We start from the raw sequence: 15,761 nt of genomic DNA, 5'->3' as shown, positions 1-15,761 counted from the left end.
GTTACTAGTCCAACGCTCTAACCACTAGACTACCTGCTGGTTACTAGTCCAACGCTCTAACCACTAGACTACCTGCTGGTTACTAGTCCAACGCTCTAACCACTAGACTACCTGCTGGTTACTAGTCCAACGCTCTAACCACTAGACTACCTGCTGGTTACTAGTCCAACGCTCTAACCACTAGACTACCTGCTGGTTACTAGTCCAACGCTCTAACCACTAGACTACCTGCCATCCCTGTTGATCAGGAAAAAAGGGTGAAGGAAAGTGTTTTCAATTTGCATTGAAAGTTAATAATGAATAATCCCCTATCAGCATATTAGGGTAATCATGGGTTGCTCAGACGAAAACAATTCACAGACAAGACAGGTCTCTTTTGGGTATGCCTGCCCTGAGGCGAGAGTTGTCAACTCAACTGTGTGTGTGTGTGTGTGTGTGTGTGTGTGTGTGTGTGTGTGTGTGTGTGTGTGTGTGTGTGTGTGTGTGTGTGTGTGTGTGTGTGTGTGTGTGTGTGTGTGTGTGTGTGTGTGTGTGTGTGTGTGTGTGTGTGTGTGTGTGTGTGTGTGTGTGTGTGTCGTTTGCCTGGCTGTTTTGACAAAGTTTTGTATTTATTTATTTGCACCACAGAAAACTAGTGATACACAAACAATAAAGATTCAATACAAAAAGGTGTGCAGGTGGTTGGAAGCTCTGAGGTGAGGTGACAGTGATGTTTCAGCTTTCAGTTGTGGAATGGGATGATACTGAATGGTACTGGCAATGCGGAGTTGGGCTTCCTTTGGCCCGGGTCATAATGCGGTCATAATGAGGATCAGCGGGGACCGACACCGCTCCTCCCAGCTGTCTTTCTCTCCTCTCTCAATTAAATTCGCCACTGTTGCTCGGCAGAGGTTGAGGGCAGAAGGTGAGCTCGTTGTACTGCGATGTTAAAACTGTACATTTAAAAAAAAATAGTTGATGTTGTTTTGTGTTTCTTCACACATTTGTTTGTTGTTTGACAATGTAAACATATGTCTCAAATGCCAATGAAACCCCTTTGAATGAAATTGAATAGTACCCGAAACCACTTCACATCCACTTGAATGCGGCCGGACTAGTCTGCAACTCAACGAGTAGTTTATTCCTTTAGAGTAGGAAGCTCCGCCCCTCGCTGAAGGGCTTCATGCTCACTATTCGCCCGTTCCTCCACCAGTTCACCTCGCTGTGCGTTTCAAGAGCCGCGGATCAAAGCTGCCTGCTGGGACTCCACACATTTCCCCAGCTACCTATCGGCGCGTCGGATGTGGAATAAATAACATATAACTTTGTTTTTGGGACCTACATTGTTTCGAGGTTTTTGGGGAGGGAGAAGGGGTTGCCAGGCAAGTCAAGAACGGGAGAAGACCTCAGGTAAGCAAAAACATTTGACACTTTCCACAGAACTGACACGCGTTTATCTTTTCTCCGACCAATAGATTCGCATATACAGTCATGCTTATTTAAGCCAGTAACGTTTTTTGTTTAATGTATATAGGTTGTTGAACATATAGCTGTCCGTCTATTTAGTATTTCCATCCTTATAACCAGGCTAAGAACCCCCGTATTGGGTAGGAATATGTCACAGGTGATAATGCTTAGCCTGTAACCATAGTCCAGGAGGACGCATTTAGATACTACAAGTGAAACATGTTATTTGAGACCATGGCTGAGCATGGATAAGGAGCTTGAAAATGTCAACATATATCTATAGATATTCTCAGGAACGAGGCACGTCCTCTAGGAGGCTATAGGCATCCCACTTGTTTCAGAAATGGAATGAATGATACCTTCAGGAGTCGCGGTTCGAATGAGAAGGCATTCCAGAGATGGGAGCAATGTGTTCGAATGCTCGATCAACTGAATGGGAAATTCTGTCTCTATGTTCAACCAGGCGCTTCAGCACAGGAATGAATTAATCGCGTGAAACAAACACTGCGTGGCAATGCCTTGTAGATCCTTACGATAATTCGATGTATGTCGTCCGTGATCGAGTTGAGAATGTATGACTTGTTAATATATCGTTTTTGTTCCGTTTATTAAGACAGTCGAGGAATGTAACGAGTATAGATCCATAGAGTATTGGACCCCCCACGCGCGTGCGTGCTAAGGCTTGAATTACTGGTCACATAATATCAATATTGTCTTAAGTATCTTATGGCTACATTGAACGTGGAAGTGTAAAAGTCAACCAATAATTCCGTTTTTTTTCAGCTGTTCTTTCTTTGACAAAGCCCTCCCCCGCCCCTCTGTCGTTATCTGCCCATGACTGTCAAAATGTTGCCCCTGAGTCTAAACATTGTCACACAGATTACATTCCCCCTGCATCAGGCTAGCCCTGAGCAAATAATACATTGTGTGTGGTCAGTAGTGTTGTGTTGTTAGGGCGACAGGAGTCAGGCAGTTGTGCTTCCATACACTGTTCTGTTATTGCATGCCAGGGCGAGACAGCAGGGGGTAGACTACAGCGCAGAGAGGCAACACTACTTGACTACACACTGGCACTCACAGAGAGACAAAGATGGTTTTTATTATGTCCCCAAGATGCGGAATGCCAAAGTTTGAGGACAAAGTTGACCTTGACCCATGCAGCAGGTCACCTTTGTGCTGCTGATCACTTTTTTTCATTGTTTTCCCATTCTGACTACTGAATTTCTTAACAGCTATATGACAGAAAGCCCAGCCTTGAGTTTGTGTCATGACTCTTGACCACTGGTCGTGCTCGTGTATATATATGTTAGTCTCAGAGTACAGGACTAGGCCTACATAGAAAGCTCTTTTTTTTTTACTGAGGAAGAAAGAGCGTAGGCTACACTCAGAATCTGTGTGAGAATTTGGTCGTGTTCATTTCTGGAGGTGATGGAGCTGGAGAAAGGGACATCAGCCTCAAATGAAACTCCTCACCACATGTCCAGCCTTGTTTTTGTTTTGGGTGTTACAGTGCATTTGGGAAAATATTGAGAGCCCTGGACCTTTTCCACAGTTACAGCCTTATTCTAAAATATCTATTTTCTTCCCCTCATCAATCTACACACAACACCCCATAATGACAAAGCAAAAACAGGTTTTTAGAAATAAAAAAACAGAAATATCTCAATTACATAAGTGTTCAGTAAAGGGTCTAAATGCTTTCCAAGTGCACTGTGGGTAGATACCCAAACGGATGAGAAAATGGAAAAGATCATTTTTGTCTATACCATTCAGAAGTAGACCATGTGCCATACATCTATCAGTCATACATTTTAATATAGGCTATAGTTGAAACACCAATCAGTGCTGTTTCCAGTGCTTTCCAGATAGTTATTGTGTCAGAGAAAGAACAACAAAGGAATATCAGATGATGCTGTAGGTGTAAACATGCATCTCACTAAGTCAAGAAACTCCCCTCCTTCTACAACCCATGTCTATAGTTTGTCCCTAGATATTATAATGCTACAAAATCAATACCAGTTTCTGGTGTTTGAAATTGAATGAGTAATCTGTGTTATTCCACTGGCTTTTATATAAGGCTAGATCCCCTGTATTGCTTTATTAATGACTTTAGGTGGTGGGGATCTGTACTGCTGTGTGCTGTTTCCAAGGCTTGTCTCTGGGTATTTAGCTCTGTGTGAAGACAGAGGAGGACACCTAGGAGAAACAAGACAGACAAACCCTCTAGTCATGTTGATTTTCTCACCGTCCTCCAGTCTTTAACATGAATTGCACAGGGAGAGGTGTTAAGAGCTGCTGGTGTGGTGGTCTGACACTTGCGCCTCTCCACATTCCAGGCATTCTGACCTCTGGGATGTTTGAGGCATTCTACAACAGGAGACTGCATTCTAAACGCCTTTATGTTCCTGGGGGTCACGTGGGCTCAACAGAAAGTAGGACCCTCTAATTTAGGACGCCTGGGAACAAGGACAGAGCTCAGAGGCATCTGAAGTTACGAAGAACACTGCAGTGTGTGATAGTGGTGGAGCGTGTTGAGTTTACTACAGAGGTTAAAGCCTGGTATAGTTTAAACTTCCTGGCAACACATGACTACACAAATTCAGACACTTGATGGATTTGGCCATAAGTCATTTGTTAGAATCACTGGGAAAATGAAATCCATAGAATATTATTGGGGAACCAATGAAACACACAACATTATCCTGAGGTGTTTACTATAGTCTTTCTATTCTAGTTTACTCTGCAGTAAAACAGCTGCGGTGCTTCCTGAACCAGACATAATGCTAGTTCTGTTAGGCAGAGGAGACCAGAGGAAAGGGCTCGTGTCCCAAAATGGCACCCTAATCCCTACATTTTACTGGGCAAGTCAGTTAAGAACAAATTATTATTTTCAATGACTGCCTAGGAATAGTGGGTTAACTGTCTTGTTCAGGGGCAGAACTACAGATTTTTACCTTTGTCAGCTCGGGGATTTGATCTTGCAACCTTCTGGTTACTAGTCCAGCGCTCTAACCACTAGGCTCACTGCCATACTTTTTTAGTGCAGTACTTTTAACCAATGTAGGGAATAGGGTGTCAGTTAGGATGCAACCGAGTATTGCACCTTGTGCTTTTCATCAGTGGGTGTCAAGTACTGATCATTATGCAACACCACAACCAACTCTCAAATACCTTTTCCTTAAAAGTGATATTTTTATTGCGTTGATATGAATGAAGTTGTATTTCGTAATTCAACAGAACTGAATGGTGTAATGTTGAGGGTTAAAGTCTAGAAAGGTGACTGATTGTCTGACTGTTGTCTCGGTGTGTACCTGTAGGGGGGGGGGGTGGACGGACGGGTGGACGGACGGACGGACGGACGGACATGTACACTGCAAATTGACCGCAAGAATCCCAACCAATATAGTATTTTATTTGACATAAACAGAATAATTTCAAACCTTAATTACATTGGGATACGATCACAATATTGCTTTATTTATGAGTGGGAATACTTGGGAACAGTTTTCTTAAATTAAAATCACTTTGACCTGATTTCCTGGTGATTTTGAGTCTTTTATGTCCAATAATAAAAATGGTATAAATAAAATCACCTCCGGGGCAAATTGTTCCATTGGGCCACCTATTGGGGAATGAACTTGTCTTGTTCTTAACCACCGCTGTTATGTTCAGCTCAAACAATGTGTGCTCTCAATAGCATTATGATAGTTATTGATTAACTCGAGGAATTCAGATAAGAAACAGTGCTTTTAAAGTGAGAATTGCCACAGTAAATACAATTATATACACATTGTTATTCTGATTTCTCCTCTCTGCAGGGTTTCATGTGATACCAGGCTTCTCTGTACAACTACGAACCATGTCAGATCATCCCATCTCCCACCTACATTGACATCAACTATACGTTTCGGACAAATATGTCGGCCTGCGGTGAGTTTTCAGAACACGTGTGGAAACCCGGCTCGTGTAAGAACTGCTTCCATCCGCGTAGCGCCCACCGTGCCAGCGGGGGCAGTACAGTGCCCTGTGTTGCCCCGAGGACCAGTCTGGGGGGAGAGGAGGAGGAGGAGGAGGAGGAGGGAGTGACCGTGCCCTACTCCAAACCCACCATCGCCGTTCGCCCCACCATGATGCTCCCTGACTCCAACGAGATGCTGGCAGACCTCAACATGAACATAGAACAGGTTAGATCTCACTAACTCAAATACAAATGTATGACACTGTATGCCTTTGCATTTAACTAAGTACATCTAGAATGAAACCCGTAGGTTTTAGAGTCACTTAATGTGAAGTGATTCAATAATGTCTGTATGCTTTCTATAACCATGAATTATATTTCCCCTCAATTTGTTTCCCCTCAGGACAATCTGAAGAGTCCAGTGGAACGACTGGGCCTTAAGAAGATGTTGGGCCTGTCCACTATCTACATAGACAGTAAAGGTTGTAACAAGGTCCCGAGAGAGGCGGTACTACAGAGTACTACAACCCCTGAGAAGATAGACTACCCCTGCAGCCGTTTTTCCCCCGGTCCTATCAGCCCCCGGTCTTGCCTGTCCCAGTCAGCCCTCCAGAAGGACTCTAGTATGATCATTAGCAGTGTCTTAGTGACCCAGGAGGACGGACACAGCCAAGGGCCTCACAGTCTGAAGGAGAAAGGGAATAGCAACAGTGACTTGTCCTACAGGCAACAGATCACCAAGACTACCAAAACCACCAAGAGTACTTGCAACGGGCACGGCGTCCGCATGGTGACCACCACTAGAGGGTCTTCCACAGTCCAGGCCATCCAGGAAGTGAAAGCACCTCTGGGTATTGCTATCAACATCATTGCCACGGTAACAACAACGGCTGGTAACGGCATCTGTAACGGTCTTATCACCACCACAACAGCCCCTAGTAATGGGGGCCTTATGTCTGGGAACACCAACCAGTCCAGTACTTCTCCCGTCCCATCTTTAACCACCCTAAGCTCAGGGGCATCTCCGGGGCCTCTAGGGCACAACCTCCTGTCCTGTGGAGGAGGCCGAACTGGCTCCTTCGTCTCCGAGCCTGGTACTCTGTCTCTGTCAGACTCCTGCTCCTATCGCAGCAGCACAGACTCTCTCACAGGGCCGGATGGCTTCGGACTGGCTGGGCCAGATAGTCCCACTCCTCAGAGCCTCTCAGCCTCGTCAGCCAGCTCTCCCTCAGACGGACAGACGCTGTCATCAGAACCCATCTATGCTGAGAGCACCAAGAGGAAGAGGAGGCCTCAGAGCGCTGTAGGAGGGAACGGGAAGGTCCATGCCCAAAAACAGCCCTCCGAGCTGGAGGTGGAGCTCACAGAAGAGGGTCAGAACCAGAGGGCCAAGATAACCGTCCGGGCTGCTCATACTGAGGAGAACAACCGGACATTCTATCTGAGCAGCCCGGACTCAGCCGTCAGCACCCAGTGGCCTGACTTCAGCCCCACGGCCCTCAGCAACCCCGGAAGCCCAGCTTTCAAGTGGCCCTCCAGCTCTTCTGTAACAGAGACATCATCCCCAGGTTTCCCTGCTTCACTCCAGCCCAAACCCCAGAACAGCCCCCCTATACCGCCCAAGAGGAACAACCGATCGCCCAAAACGCTCCCAGGGACCTCCAGCATCTCCCCGGTGCCTGAGCTCAGCATACAGACTCTGGTTTTATCACCGTCTTCCAGGGACGTCCAGGTGCAGGTGAAGTCCCAGATGGAGCCCTACAGCTCAGCCTCGTCTGAGGTCCGGAGGCACAAGCTCCACACCACTCCCTGGAACTGGGAGGGCCGGATCGAGGAGGAGGAGGAAGAGACAGAGGAGGGCCGTGCTCAGGAGAGTGCCTCTCAGAGCAGGGTGACAGGGCTCATCAATAGGGCGGCTGTCTGGAGAGACGCCAGTGACTGGAGACCCACGGGGGTGACACAGGGCAGCGAGGGCCAGCGGGGCAGCACCCAGACCCTACCAGGCACCGCGGCCAACAATAGTGCCAGTCAGAAGCAGGCAGGCTGCAGCAGCGCGGAGGAGGGCAAACATAGCGGGAGCATGTTGGCCAAGTCGACTCCGTCGTCTCTCTCCAGCACGGAGCAGCTCTCAGCAGAGGGGAAGAGTTCAAGCCATGACCCCACTCCACCACCCCCTCCCCCTAAGAAACACCACAGGTAAGAACCTGGGCCTTTTGGTTTTAAACACTGACTGAGCTACGGGCTATGGATTGCATTCCATTGTAGTGAATTAGTTTTGTGATTGTTTGTAGTTTAGTCACTCTTTTGTGATATACGGTACCTGTATTTTATTCACACTGAGCTTTGGGTGGTATTCCTGAGAGTGTAGCATGAATGATGTTGAGAAACAGAAAGGCCATGTATAACAAATTGAAAATGAATGGGCTTTTGGAAGATCACTTCATTCTTGACAAAGTAGGTTTGCTTGTCTTTATAGTTTACCCATTTAATCTACAGTGTTGTCATTAAGTTCAGTGATTTCAGTTGGAAATGGATGGCTACTCCATATTGATGTGACAATATTTTAAGTGAGCGTAATGTATCATGACAGAAATAACTTTAATTTGTAATGTTCATTATTGGTTTTTAGACTACTCACATACCCAGTGTACTGCATGGTGCTGCTTGCCAGCAATAGTGTCATTCTTTATAGCACGACAGTAATGAACTTCATCCATCATGAATTGGATTCTCATTTTCTAATGGGGGAAATGTATTTCTGTTCAACTTCAAAGGGTATTTCATCCTTTAGATGTGATTTACATTTTAGTCGTTTAACAGGACACTCTTATCCAGAGTGACATACAGGAGTAATTAGGGTTAATGTTAAGTGCCTTACTCAAGGGCACATCGGCCTATTTGTCACATAGTCAGCTCAGGGATTTGAACCAGCAACCTTTCGGGTTACAGGCCTTAACCTGCCACCAGGTCCCAGTCACTCACTACAGCTACTATTCCACAGGTGGATACAGTCATGCGAGGCTGTATAAAATAAGGCATTAACACTTGGTTAATGTAGTGTGGACATTTTAGATATTCCTTGTACTCTAAATGTTTTTGCTGTTTGATTTATTAAGTATTCACTGACTATTTGGGGAATCTCAACTGTGTTTGGATGAATATTTTCAGTTTAGCAGCCACATGGTTGATGCCCTTGTTCTGTCTGTCTTGACTGTCATGTCTTTTAGAGGTCGACCGATTAATCGGAATGGCCGATTTAATTAGGGCTGATTTCAAGTTTTCATAACAGTCGGAAATCGGTATTTTTGGACACCGATTTTTGCAGATTTATTTTTAAATGTATTTTATTTGTATTTTTTTTTGTTAAATTACACTTTTTATAAAATATTTTTTTAACTAGGCAAGTCAGTTAAGAACACATTCTTATTTTCAATAACGGCCTAGGAACGGTGGGTTAACTGCCTCGTTCAGGGACAGAATGACAGATTTTCACAGTGTCAGCCCTGGGAACCAACCTTGCAACCTTGCAACCTTGCAACCTTGCAACCTTGCAACCTTGCAACCTTGCAACCTTGCAACCTTGCAACCTTGCAACCTTGCAACCTTACTGCATTCGCGTAACAGGCTTTAGGCCAAGGTAAGTTGCTAGCTAGCATTAAATTTATCTTATAAAAACAATCAATAAATCATAATCACTAGTTAACTACACATGGTTGATGATATTACTAGATATTATCTAGTGTCCTGCGTTGCATATAATCTGACTGAGCTTACAAGTATCTAAGTATCTGACTGAGCAGTGCTAGGCAGAAGCAGGCGCGTAAACATTCATTCAAACAGCACTTTCGTGCATTTTGCCAGCAGCTCTTCGTTGTGCGTCAAGCATTGCACTGTTTATGACTGCTGTTTTTGACTTCAAGCCTATCAACTCCCGACATGAGGCTGGTAACCGAAGTGAAATGGCTAGCTAGTTAGCGCGTGCTAATAGCGTTTCAAACGTCACTCGCTCTGAGCCTGTGGTTGTTTCACTTGCTAACGCTGCTTCAAGGGTGGCTGTTGTTGTTGTGTTTCTGGTTCGAGCCCAGGGAGGAGCGAGGAGAGGGACGGAAGCTATACTGTTACACTGGCAATACAAAAGTGCCTATAAGAACATCCAACAGTCAAAGGTTAATGAAATACAAATGGTATAGAGGGAAATAGTCCTATAATTTCTATAATAACTACAACCTAATACTTCTTACCTGGGAATATTGAAGACTCATGTTAAAAGGAACCACCAGCTTCCATATGTTCTCATGTTCTGAGCAAGGAATTGAAACGTTAGCTTTCTTACATAGCACATATTGCACTTTTACTTTCTTCTCCAACACTTTGTTTTTGCATTATTTAAACCAAATTGAACATGTTTCATTATTTATTTGAGGCTAAATGTATTTTATTGATGTATTATATTAAGTTAAAATAAGTGTTCATTCAGTATTGTTGTAATTGTCATTATTATAAATAAATAAAAATTAAATCGTCCGATTAATCGGTATCGGCTTTTTTGGTCCTCCAATAATCGGTATCGGCGCTGGAAAATCATAATCGGTCGACCTCTAATCTCTTTCTGTCAATTCAATTCAAAGGGGCCTTTATTGGCATGGGAAACGTATGCCAAAGCAAATTAAATAAACAAAAGGGAGAACAAAAAAACCTCTCTTTTGCTCGCTAACTCTTCTCTCGCTCGCTAACTCTTCTCTCGCTCGCTAACTCTTCTCTCGCTCGCTAACACTTCTCTCGCTCGCTAACACTTCTCTCGCTCGCTAACACTTCTCTCGCTCGCTAACTCTTCTCTCGCTCGCTAACTCTTCTCTCGCTCGCTAACACTTCTCTCGCTCGCTAACACTTCTCTCGCTCGCTAACACTTCTCTCGCTCGCTAACACTTCTCTCGCTCGCTAACTCTTCTCTCGCTCGCTAACTCTTCTCTCGCTCGCTAACTCTTCTCTCGCTCGCTAACTCTTCTCTCGCTCGCTAACTCTTCTCTCGCTCGCTATCTCTCTCTCTGTATCTCTCTCTGTGTGTGTGATTAAACGATGCTCCCTTGTTTTTGCAGTGATGCAACTTGAGGGCTGACTGCCTACTGTGATCTCTCCTTTCATAGTGAGATTATTCAGCTGGTATCAGCCTCCATTCTCAGTCTAGAACCCTAAGGATCATTCAGACTGTTCCGGAACCAGTCTCAATGCATTCCTTGTTCCATTTGTAGTTGTCTTAACTTTTCACTGTCATTTCAAGAACATCATGGGCTGTAAAAAATATTCCTTGTCACAATGTAAATTTGTTTTGGCTATCACATAATAGATGGGACTGATAATAGAGTCCTTGTGCCTTTGTCCCATTGACACTGACAGGCACACACACAAAGATAACCTTGTCAATGATCTGCATTTAACTAAGATGTTAATGTATCTTAGATTGTAATTCACTTTATAATATTTTTGACACTGTGAGAAAGTTGTGGCCTATCTATGCACAGACATGACTGTACAGAATAACCTAGTGACATTTCCCCCTGTACTGTTTAGACCATAGGGCTTCAGATCACTACTACACATTAAGCTTTGTGACTCATAGACCTAAACCAGAAGGAGACAAATAGTTCGCCAGCATGTTGACTACAAATGGGCACTTTTTAAAATAAGCCTTGCTTTATTGGGTATGTTGTAGGGATTAGAATACAACTGTGTATTCCTCAAGTCCTTTCAGAGATGCAGGCGTTTGATCAACAAGGCTGTGCTGGTTCGCTGTGTAGATTACTCAACATATAATGTCTTTGTTTAACCTGCATGGAAGCTGTAGTGGTGCTATTCTTGTGTGTGTTACAATATGTCTAATTTAGCCTAATACTATATAAATCCTTGGGGAGTAAGATCATTTCAGGCATCAAGATGATCCCAATAAAAAAAATCCCAGTGACTTTTCCCTTTAATTATTTGCATTAGAAACTAAACTAATTGGTCTTGGCAACAGCTCCTGGTTTGGCTGGCTGTAGGGAACACTGTCACCGCTGTTTGGCTGGCTGTAGGGAACACTATCACACTGTTTCTGATGGCGTTTGGCTGGCTGTAGGGAACACGATCACCTCTGTTTCTGATGGCGTTTGGCTGGCTGTAGGGAACACTGTCACCGCTGTTTCTGATGGCGTTTGGCTGGCTGTAGGGAACACTATCACCTCTGTTTGGCTGGCTGTAGGAAACACTGTCACCTCTGTTTCTGATGCCGTTTGGCTGGCTGTAGGGAACACTGTCACCTCTGTTTCTGATGGCGTTTGGCTGGCTGTAGGGAACACGATCACCGCTTTTTGGCTGGCTGTAGGGAACACTGTCACCGCTGTTTCTGATAGTGTTTGGCTGGCTGTAGGGAACACTCACCTCTGTTTGGCTGGCTGTAGGAAACACTGTCACCTCTGTTTCTGATGGCGTTTCGCTGGCTGTAGGGAACACGATCACCGCTGTTTGGCTGGCTGTAGGGAACACGATCACCGCTGTTTCTGATGGCGTTTGGCTGGCTGTAGGGAACACGATCACCTCTGTTTCTGATGGCGTTTGGCTGGCTGTAGGGAACACGATCACCGCTGTTTGGCTGGCTGTAGGGAACACTATCACCGCTGTTTCTGATGGCGTTTGGCTGGCTGTAGGGAACACGATCACCGCTGTTTCTGATGGCGTTTGGCTGGCTGTAGGGAACACTATCACCTCTGTTTCTGATGGCGTTTGGCTGGCTGTAGGGAACACGATCACCGCTGTTTGGCTGGCTGTAGGGAACACTATCACACTGTTTCTGATTGCGTTTGGCTGGCTGTAGGGAACACTATCACCTCTGTTTCTGATGGCGTTTGGCTGGCTGTAGGGAACACGATCACCTCTGTTTCTGATGGCGTTTGGCTGGCTGTAGGGAACACGATCACCGCTGTTTCTGATGGCGTTTGGCTGGCTGTAGGGAACACTATCACCTCTGTTTCTGATGGCGTTTGGCTGGCTGTAGGGAACACGATCACCGCTGTTTGGCTGGCTGTAGAGAACACGATCACCTCTGTTTCTGATGGCGTTTGGCTGGCTGTAGGGAACACTGTCACCTCTGTTTCTGATGGCGTTTGGCTGGCTGTAGGGAACACGATCACCGCTGTTTCTGATGGCGTTTGGCTGGCTGTAGGGAACACTATCACCTCTGTTTCTGATGGCGTTTGGCTGGCTGTAGGGAACACGATCACCGCTGTTTCTGATGGCGTTTGGCTGGCTGTAGGGAACACGATCACCGCTGTTTGGCTGGCTGTAGGGAACACTATCACCGCTGTTTCTGATGGCGTTTGGCTGGCTGTAGGGAACACGATCACCGCTGTTTCTGATGGCGTTTGGCTGGCTGTAGGGAACACTATCACCTCTGTTTCTGATGGCGTTTGGCTGGCTGTAGGGAACACGATCACCGCTGTTTGGCTGGCTGTAGGGAACACTATCACACTGTTTCTGATTGCGTTTGGCTGGCTGTAGGGAACACTATCACCTCTGTTTCTGATGGCGTTTGGCTGGCTGTAGGGAACACGATCACCTCTGTTTCTGATGGCGTTTGGCTGGCTGTAGGGAACACGATCACCGCTGTTTCTGATGGCGTTTGGCTGGCTGTAGGGAACACTATCACCTCTGTTTCTGATGGCGTTTGGCTGGCTGTAGGGAACACGATCACCGCTGTTTGGCTGGCTGTAGAGAACACGATCACCTCTGTTTCTGATGGCGTTTGGCTGGCTGTAGGGAACACTGTCACCTCTGTTTCTGATGGCGTTTGGCTGGCTGTAGGGAACACTATCACCTCTGTTGCCGTTGGTGTTTCCCAGATCATTATTTGGGTTGTAATACTAGTAAGCATCTCTCCATTTTATATTATGACATTGCTAGCATGCTGCGCTTGTAAAAATACACTTTCTAGAGAGTCATGCGGGAACGGGCCCTAGCGATGTCCTGCTTTTGGGTAGTCTGATCTTATTTGTTTTCCCAGAGCTTAACTGTTGAGGGTAATACTGTAGTCTTGGTCTGACCTGCCTGGGCCAAGCCAGAAAGCTTATCGTCTTTAAACAAACGCCCTAGAGCTGCTTCAGCCATCACGTAGACTACAGTGAAGTGTCCTTTTAACATAGCAGCAGATTCAACCTCACAGTTCACATAATACATTCAGGAAACATCTTGACCAGACCTAAATCCCCAAAAGACTGTGTCTTAGAAAAGCCTTTGAGAACAGTGTAACACAGGGAAGTAGAAGACAAACATACAGTGTAGTGTGTCCCAAATGGCACTGTCCCTCCCCCTATATAGTGCACTACTTTTGACCAGTGCCCCATAGTGTTCTGGTCAAATTTAGTGCACTATATAGGGAAAAGACTCAACTAGTGATACGGTGGCATTTCCACAGGGCATTTCCAAACGAGGCAGCGTTTTGTGTGATGAATCATTTAAAGAAACAGATGGTTCAGAAATCAGTCCTTCTCATGGCTGCATCACAGTTCTTTTGATCACCGTGAGGAACCAAACAAACATGGTCGCAGTAAGATACTCCTGTTAGGTGATACTTTTGAACCAGTCCTTTTGTCCTTAGTGACAGTTGGTCCAAACCGTTTGGGTGGCCTACAGTCCTACCCCAAATAGTGTGTTTATTATGTAGTGCTGAGCATTTAACGGAAATGTTTGTTATTTTGTTGGACCATGTCGGGTCAATAATTTGAATTCCATTTCATTCTGTTTTTTTCTGTTTTTCTAGAGATAAATTGTATAAATTCTGAACTGTGCGATGTTGGCCAATATTTTACATAATTACCACGTTTTCTGTGCTAAACTAACTACAATGACCATAATCCATTGCACGCCTACTTGTCCGGTCTGTTTCTTTTACGCAGCATGCGCGATTGAGAAAGCAGTTGCTTCGTGAGGTATTGCTACCTGAAAATACATGATTTAGGTGATTGATAGTTGGTATTCAGCCTTATTTACTTCGATGAACTACTAAATAGTGATTTTGTCAGACAGCAGCTCTATAGAGATGAGCTGATGACTTGGAATTAAATAATACATTCATCAAATAAAACAAATGTAAAATGCACAACTGAAATATATTTTATTAATGTGAATAAATGATGGTTAATAAGCAGTAATGGGCAGTCACTACTTATATTCATTGTTTTCTTCTGTTTTACAGCATTCAACCCACAATGCACAGTGCTTTTTTTTTAAAGTAATCGAAATTGAAAACCATGATTATTTTGTAATTTAAACTAATCCGAACCGACTTCAAAAAGCACTATTCGCTCAGCACCAATATTCTAGGACGAGGGTGTTTTCAGTGGGGTAGTGGAAGAGCAGATTGTTGCCCGGAGCAACTACCAAACTGTCCCTGGCAAGGAGGTGACATTGCTTTTCCTGTGGCGAGACACTTTAAATACACTTGTCTCTTGTTGAGAGAGAGTTGTTACTTCATGGACTGAAAGCGACCGTCAGATCTGGGATCATGTCGGATGTCCATCATGCCTGGACCTTCGCTGGTAGTTCAGTGTGAGGTCCTGTACGAGACTTTTAGCTGAATCCTTTTACAGAGCTTTTGAACCAACTAATAATGGTTTCTGGTAGGAGCTGATTGACACCTTTTAGCCTGACCATCTGTCTACTGCTTTTGACTTGCTCGAGAGTAGACAGCGATTTGATTCCAAGTAACAGGTACTGTGTATTGCATAAAGTGGTTGTAACTTACAGAAGCTTATAGGGTGCTGACTGTCTACAATAGGTGTTCCCAAACTATTTTTCTCTGCGACCCCATTTTGCTATAAAAAAATATTATAATCATCTGCGACCTCACCATAATAATTATAATAATCTGCGAACTCACTCAGTGATGTAATCAACGGCCAATGTTTACTTTTTTAAATGCGATGACAGTACTTTTGACAGTATTTCAAGTTGAAGGACGTAATGATTTGAAGTGACTGCAATGCATCAGAAAAGTGTTGAAGTTCCTCCATAGGTCAGGCAGCCTCTCTCCTCTCTGACTCCTGGCCCTCCAGCACTGTGTGTGAAACCATGTCCTTCTGCCAGCTGCCCAGATAGATACAGGCATCTCCTGTCTGATTTACATAGGCTGCCATCACCCCTCCCTCCCAGGTTTATTCCTCCATGGCTTGTGGATGTGGAGCTTACAGGTTGCTTCCCAAATGGCACCCTATACCCTTTATAGTGCACTACTTTTGTCAAGAGCCCTATGGCACCCTATACCCTTTATAGTGCACTACTTTTGACCAGAGCCCTATGGCACCCTATAGCCTTTATAGTGCACTACTTT

General features: G+C 44.9%; 1 protein-coding gene across 1 annotated transcript in view; it reads left to right on the top strand.

Moving 5' to 3' along the window:
* The first annotated feature begins 1,159 nt into the window (after positions 1–1,159).
* LOC123999451 (inactive tyrosine-protein kinase PRAG1-like) overlaps positions 1,160–15,761 on the top strand; it is a 37,231-nt gene continuing 22,629 nt past the window's right edge. The window contains exons 1-3 of the mRNA XM_046305268.1: positions 1,160–1,389; positions 5,265–5,630; positions 5,808–7,600. Of these exons, the coding sequence (XP_046161224.1) occupies positions 5,364–5,630; positions 5,808–7,600 (2,060 nt within the window). The 5' untranslated portion in view covers positions 1,160–1,389; positions 5,265–5,363. The remainder of the gene's footprint in view (positions 1,390–5,264; positions 5,631–5,807; positions 7,601–15,761) is intronic.

This window comes from Oncorhynchus gorbuscha, linkage group LG16, assembly GCF_021184085.1.
Source record: "Oncorhynchus gorbuscha isolate QuinsamMale2020 ecotype Even-year linkage group LG16, OgorEven_v1.0, whole genome shotgun sequence".
NCBI lineage: Eukaryota > Metazoa > Chordata > Actinopteri > Salmoniformes > Salmonidae > Oncorhynchus > Oncorhynchus gorbuscha.
The sequence above is the reverse complement of the archived record's forward strand: the minus strand, read 5'-3'. Positions and strand labels throughout refer to the sequence as shown.